This window comes from Triticum dicoccoides, chromosome 3B (assembly GCF_002162155.2).
Source record: "Triticum dicoccoides isolate Atlit2015 ecotype Zavitan chromosome 3B, WEW_v2.0, whole genome shotgun sequence".
Classification (NCBI taxonomy): Eukaryota; Viridiplantae; Streptophyta; class Magnoliopsida; order Poales; family Poaceae; genus Triticum; species Triticum dicoccoides.
In genome coordinates, this window is record NC_041385.1 from 29,975,903 (window position 1) to 29,983,264 (window position 7,362).

General features: G+C 38.7%; 1 protein-coding gene across 1 annotated transcript; it reads left to right on the forward strand.

The window, feature by feature from the left end:
• Positions 1-1,783: 1,783 nt before the first annotated feature.
• Positions 1,784-5,163, forward strand: LOC119274530 (chloroplastic group IIB intron splicing facilitator CRS2, chloroplastic-like). Its single transcript, XM_037555245.1, has 8 exons — positions 1,784-2,059; positions 2,172-2,256; positions 2,602-2,669; positions 3,114-3,164; positions 3,255-3,328; positions 3,940-3,998; positions 4,091-4,167; positions 4,718-5,163. Exons 1-8 carry the CDS (start codon positions 1,820-1,822, stop codon positions 4,832-4,834), a joined length of 771 nt encoding a protein of 256 aa, XP_037411142.1. The 5' UTR covers positions 1,784-1,819; the 3' UTR covers positions 4,835-5,163.
• The last annotated feature ends 2,199 nt before the right edge of the window (positions 5,164-7,362 follow it).

Genomic DNA, 7,362 nt, shown 5'->3' on the forward strand with positions numbered 1-7,362 from the left:
TAAGCGCCCGTTCGCGAACGGGAGCCTGAAGGGTGCGGCTAGATGGACACGGCCTATTTTCCCTTTCTTTCCAGTGACCTCCCATTCGTTCGTTCATTGCACTAACCAACCCATGTGTTCAGTTATATCCACTTTTCTCTTCCTATCTATTTTTCATTTCTCGTTTTTTCTTTTTGTTCAGTTTATTATTATTTTCTTTTTTCCCTTTTTCAAAATGGATGAGCTTTTTCTGCAAAATCGATGATTTTTTTTTCAAATTCCATGAACTGTTTTAAAATTTTATGGCCTTTTTCAACATTGAATGAACTTTTTCCAAAATCGATGATCTTTTTCAAATTCGATGAACTTTCTTTAAAAAAATGGATGAATTTTTTTTCAAATAGATGGATTTTTTTCCGAATTCGGTAAATTTTTTTTATTCACCGAACTAAAAAAAATCAGTGAACTGTTTTTTTTCAAATTCGTAATAAAAATTATATTCGTGTACTTTTCCAGAAATTTGATGAACTCTTACTCATAAAAGATTCAACTTTTCCAAATTGTTTTCATACAATTCAAAAATATAATATATAGTGCAAAACACTTTGTCTGTAGTGGTTACCGCCTGTAGTGGTTAGCAAAACACTTTGTCCGTTGGAGCAACATGGTGCAAGTTCGAGTCCCCATACATACACTTTTTTGCATGTTTCCAAACAGGAACTCCCAAACATAGCGCGCCCATTGCTACTAAAACCACTAATTAAGGAGTATTTTTTCGTAGATCCATTTTTTAAATTGTTTTATCTCTTAAATCATGCGTTCAAATCTCGAATGTTTTTACTATTCGATTTCTCACGTTGAGATCTTTAAACTAGACCGCGTGTTGACAAAATTTGATGAATCTTTTTTGCACAAAAAAGCATATTGGGAGCACTTTTTTTCTTTTTCAAACGTGCCTCTCGCGGAAGCAAAACTGTGCTTCTCACGGAAGATTTTTTTTTCCGGTTTTGATAGGCACGGCCGTGCTTTTTGCAGAAGAAAAAAAAAGAAGAGAAAACACATTTTTTTTCTGTTTCCGAGAGCACGGTCGTGCCTATCACGGAAGTACAACCGTGCCTCTCGTGAAAGCAAAACGGTGCCTCTCACGAAAGGAAAGAAAAGATAAATTGTTTTTTTTTCATTTCTGAGAGGTATAGTCGTGCCTCTCACGAAAGCAAAATCGTGCCTTTCGCGAAAGCAAAAAAAATGCGTTTTGTTTTTTAGTTACCGAGAGGCACGACCAAGCCACTCGCAGAAGCAAAACTGTGCTTTTCATGAAAGAAAAAAAAATAAGTTGAGAGCGTGCCACTTGGTATGCTCTCAGCCCGCCTTAAATGTCCCTTGGGAGGCTCCCGAACGAGCGCTCCTCAATTAGTTTTGAGTCTAAACACACTCCACTTTATTGATTATAAAAGTTCACATGAATACAATATAGATCCGACGGATTAAGAAGCCACATATAGCGTCCTAAAAAAAGGCCTAGAGTATGTTTAGCGAGGCTATGCGCCTTAAGATTAGTTTCTCCTCCTTCAAAGATAAAGGAATAACGAGAGAACTGTTAAGATGTAAGACTAATCTCCTTAATAATGCTTCTTTCTTCCGGTGACATCCGTCGTTAGTTTGGAATTTCACTTTAGTTGGGTTCCTAATCAGCTGATCGGGCCCAAATCCACGTACGCTTCAGGCCCGCCTAACCTATTGTCCACCTCGAGATATTTTCTTTATCTAGAAAAAAAAAGATATTTTCATTGCCCCCTTGCCCTCGCCCTATCGCCTTCGGTTGCCACTCCTCTCCCCCGCCATGTCGCTCGCCATGGCCACCCCCACCGCCACCGCCGCCGCCCACCTCGCCTCGCCCCTCTTCTTCTCCTCACCCCCAGGCCCCCGCAGCCGCCGAGCCCTCAGAACCCCGTTCCGGCGCACCCGCATCGCCGTCGTCGCCTCCGTCCCCGACCCCGCCGAGAAGCCGGTGGAGTACACGCCCTGGCTCATCGCCGGCCTCGGCAACCCCGGCAGCAAGTACCAAGGCACTCGCCACAACGTGCGTATATCCCTTCGCCCGTGCTCCTGTCCCTCCCCCCTCCGATTCGAGATGACCTGCCTCCCCCTCACTTCGCCTGCGTGTGTATCTGCGTGCGTCTGCGTGTGATTAGGTGGGGTTCGAGATGGTGGATCGCATCGCGCGGGACGAAGGGATCGTGATGAACACCATCCAGTCCAAGTCCCTGCTCGGAGTAGGTACCCCGCTCACTCTCTACTCGCTCGCAGGGTGTACATATGTGCTGCAGTTTTCAGTATCGTGTTTCGCAGTTACTGCTTGCTCTGTGAACCGCTGCAAACTGGACACCTTTTTTTAGCTGAGTTTTAGTTAAGATGCATGCTGTGTGGTGTTTAGCTCGACGGCGATATTTGGTGCTGTAATTGTAACCTTCTTAGTATGCTAGCACCAGGAAGGCAGACGCATGACTTATATTTTAGATAAAATATGGTGGCTGAAGCAAGTGATCTGTGGAGAACACCCACCCCCACATCTAAGTCAACCTTTTACCAGTTACTTATATTTGGTGTTGTATTTTGGTACAGGTTTAATTGGGGAGGTACCAGTGCTGCTGACAAAGCCACAATCATACATGAATTACTGTGGTGAAGCAGTGAGTCTTTATTCTTGTTCTTCTTGAAGTAAACATTTCCTGGGAACTATATCATTTATGAGAAAAGTTGGTGTAATAGATTTGTGATATACTCACTTCAAGAATATCATTTCAATGTTTGTTTGGCAAAATACATCCCCAAAGCCTATCTATCAATATGAATGCTGATGCCTTTCTTGTACGAAGCAAAAGTTACCTAAGTTGGCTGCAGAGAAGTACTATCAGTTATGTTGCTAATCTTAGAGTGTTTCACAACTATGCCTATACATATCAGTCTCATTTCTGTTAGCATATCATGGACCATGTCTTATCAAAATGAACTAATTTCTATAAGTTGGTGATAGGCCTTGTTGAATACCCGCTGTCTCTATTCTGATGCAATATTTTTCCCGGTCTTCTTAATTTGTCATGTACTAACAAAAAACATTCCTCTATCATGTGAAGATTGGACCGCTTGCTGCCTATTACCAAGTACCGCTGCGGCACATTCTTGTGGTACATACTATCATTGTTCTTTAGTAGCTTACCGCAGCAACTCGGTATCATGTGCTTGCAACTGAAACCCATGGGTTCTATTTTTTTCAGATTTATGATGACATGAGTCTGCCCAATGGTGTATTGCGGCTTCAACGGAAAGGTGGCCATGGCCGCCATAATGGGTAATATATGAAGTTCCAAATAATTTGAACAATTAGTATGTTTAGTACTTGCAGTCACATGGAACGTGTTGATGTTACTTTTACATACATAATGCATTAGATTTAGTTCAGTCACTTCATTTTCTCATTCTGGAGTTCAAAAGGCGAACCAGAACGGAATTCATTTAGAGTAAATGTAACAAAAATGGGCCTGGTTTATTTTTCAGATGTAACAGTAAGATTTTCTTCTCTAGAAATCATACTGGAAGTTAAGTTCATATAGCTCCTGTTGAGATTTTTGTCTGAAGAACTCATGAACAACAAATATGGATTTGCTCAGGAGGCCAGGATTGAGTAAATTACATGGACTTACATAATAAAATTTTGATCTGTCAAAATTTTGCAGTATTGAGTTTGGAATACTCGAATAATGGGTGCCTCTTCTAACTTAATATTGTGATGGAAAATATTAGTTCCTTTTGCTGTAGGTTTTATGTTATACTAGCATCAGTTTGCTTATAAATATTATGCATTTGAAGTGCTGTTTCTGCGATTTTAATAGGTAAGATATGTTACTTACATTTCACAATCTATTGCTTACACTCTCAATGACCATCTTCATTGAAAATCAGCCTACAGAATGTTATTGAGCATTTGGATGGCTGTCGGGAGTTTCCTCGTTTATCTATAGGTATATATTATTATGTTCACCAGCTAGCACTTCAGTGTCTTCTCTGAAAATCCGGGTCATGCCAACCTTGAGTTGTTGACTGTTGAATACAGGCATTGGTAGCCCACCTGGTAAAATGGATACACGAGCTTTTCTTCTGCAGAAGTTTAGTTCAGAGGAACGAATTCAGGTATTGATTTCACCATGTTTGAAATTTCGTCGTAGATATCACGTAGTGTGAAATCCCTTTCTTGTGATCTTTTGTCCTCTTCCAGTATGTTCATCCATTTTTTTCTCTCTCTAGTGGACAAAAAAAGGCAATGCCATACCATCAATTGCATTCTACTCCTTAAGAGTTTATTTCCAATCATTAATAACATTTCAATTGAAAAAAATATCTCCCACGATTTCATTGGGTTATTATAACTGATGAGTATAAATATGTGTTGAGGTCATGGCGAACGTTTGTAAGTACAAACAAAGAATGATGATATGATTCTGTGCTGGCCATACTTCACGTTTGTTGGTACTACTCGAACTAGGTTGTATCCTTTAGTTGGTTACACAAAGGGACGATCTCAATTTATATGTACTGCTAACTGTTCTCAAGCTTACTTGCGAAAGTTTTGCAATGTTGGTTCTCGTTTTCTACTGGTCTGCCCTTTTCTGGGAGGAACTCTCAGATATGGTTGTTACTACATGATTATTGATCTAAAACCTGTTATCTTATTTTTATATAGATTGACACCGCGTTGGAGCAAGGGGTGGATGCTGTGAGGACCCTTGTGCTGAAGGGTTTTAGTGGAAGTATTGAGAGATTTAATCTGGTGCAGAAGTACAAGTTCAACAGGGCTTGATGATTCTTTAGATGCTTGGATCTGTCTACTTTTGGAAGATACATGAATGCACATGAAAATGTTTTTGCAAGCATTTGATGTGATAATTTGCATAACCTTAGGTGCACTAAGTTGGGTGTCCTGTAGTTTTGAGGATATAAAAAACTTAGCAGGGTGTAGATAAGGTAGAGTTCTTCTGCACATCTTCCTAAATATAACTCATGGTTTACTCAAATTGGAAATAAAATAGGTCCATTTGATGAAGGTCATGTAAAAAGATTTTGTACTTCTGTAGGTTAATGACACATTAGTCTGATGTAAAAGAGGAATGCAGACCATTTCATTCCTCCTTTCCTAATTCTGTGATTTTGTTCATGCAAATAAATACTTAGTTGTCCTTGTTGGGGTAGATCATCTGCCTGCAAAGTGGTGATATAGATAATTTATTATCTTTGACCGTACAACTCGTTTTCATCAACTTGATGTAGTAAAGTTGTTTAGTAGTGTGTCATGTTATGGTTAGAGATGTCTATGCCCCCACGTTATCTCACCCTTTAAAAGATTATTGTAGGAGATCCTCAGCGCTTATTTGACAAGGACTTGAAAGCAAAATCCAGTTTTTTATTTTCTTATGCTGATATGTCAGTCCAAACTTGTCGGCAACAGATAGATTGCAGAAGTTTCTTATGCTATTGTAAAAGCTTGCACCTTCTTGCGTCAGTTAAGCTAACTACTATCTATAAGACGCAGAGTAAAGATACTGTAGCTCTAATTTGTATTGTATTTTCAAGTTTAATATAGAAATTTGGTGATTAACTTGCACAGGTCAGCTTATGATTAAATGTGATTTGCAACCATCTAGCATAATATTCTCTAGGTGAAGTTCAAAACTAGATCTAGAACAGTCTGCTATGCGCTAATTTAAGAAGGCAAGACCTGCTAGACCTTCCTGCTATGAGATAGGGTTACAGGAAGGTGGCGATAATAGTTGAATCATCTTTTCAATTCATGGCTGGTTTATTGTACTCATATTCTTCTTTACTGCCATCTTATCCTTATGCGCATTCCAATCTCATGTGCAAAATGTACACGAGTTGATTAGCTCCTGATCTGGGACCATACAATTTTACTACCACATGTCATGAATAATTTGAGTTATCACTTAACAGCCAATAATTATAATGCAGCACACATATTCCATAAAACTATGTTTTTGATTGAATACTAGCATGTTTCCATATTCTCTTTGTATTTTTTATATAAGTCTTTACAATTTGTAGTTGATGCTGCTTTGCTTCCATTTTTAACGGGCTGTTTGTAAAACTTGAATTGGCTATGATGTGCAGCCAAGAACATGTATACGTTAATTTTTGTGGAAGTGTGCCTTTTCTGGTAATGTTACTTTGACCCTGATAAAACATTTATATACATGTTTCCTGTTGCATTTTTATTTCATTTCCTCGTGGAACAACTACATACGTCTCTTTATGTTATCAAATTTTATTAGTGAACCTTAAAAGATCAAATGCATGGTTTGGCAACAGAGTTAGTGAAGTTGTAGCCTTAGAAACCTGGTATTAATTGCGCTGAGCTTGGTGGTAATGTTCAATTGGCAACCTGACACATTAATTCTTTTTGAGTTTCACAGCATAACACTCCAGAGGCTTGCATAGCTGGAGAAATGACATGTGCACCGATGCTGGGTTCTCATAGTTTATTAGTTGTCCTTTAATGTAGAACATGATGTAATGTAACAAGGTGACTAATAGTTTTTGGTAATTATAAGAATGTGAAAAGACCAGTTTTCAGCAATAACTGGTAGCAATTGCCTTCTATCAATATCAACCTTTTTGTAGCAATACTAAGAACTTCTGATTAACGAAGTGCCTAGCGGAAATAGCAGAATAGAAACTAAGAACTTCTACCAATATCAACATTTTCATATGATAACCTTTTCATATGATGACCTAAATGTTGTCATTACTTGCTAAAGCAATAGCAGAATGGAAAGTAATTTATTCTGAATGAAATTGTAGTTGGTTCTAACCTTTTCTAAGTGGGAGGGGAAGGAACTAGTTTCAGTGCGGAGCTACCAATATTCCAGAAAGCCAGAGATAACTTGTGGTGTGATGGTACCAGTAACAACCATGTGACTTGCCTAGTACATCACACAAGATACGATATTTGTCAAAGGCTTAGTTTTGACCATGGTTTCAAGACCAAAAAACGTTAGTCTAGTAACCTCATTTCCACTAATATTTGCCAGAAAAATTCCTTATGACTAATTGTTTTTTAATCACCAAGTGGATTCCAAAGTTTCAAAGATTATATTATCTAAAGCTCTTCCCTCCACCATCACGTTACCTAAACTACTTGCTAATCTCTTTCTTAAAGCCATCACACAAGTAGGGCTTGGAGTAATCATACATCTAATCCATGTGCATCCATCTGTTGATCATTCGCTTGCTGAGCTGTATTATATTTACCAAGTGTCATAATCGTAGCCGTATTGGCTTAATTTGCGGGCTACACTGGATCTCTATGTTTTA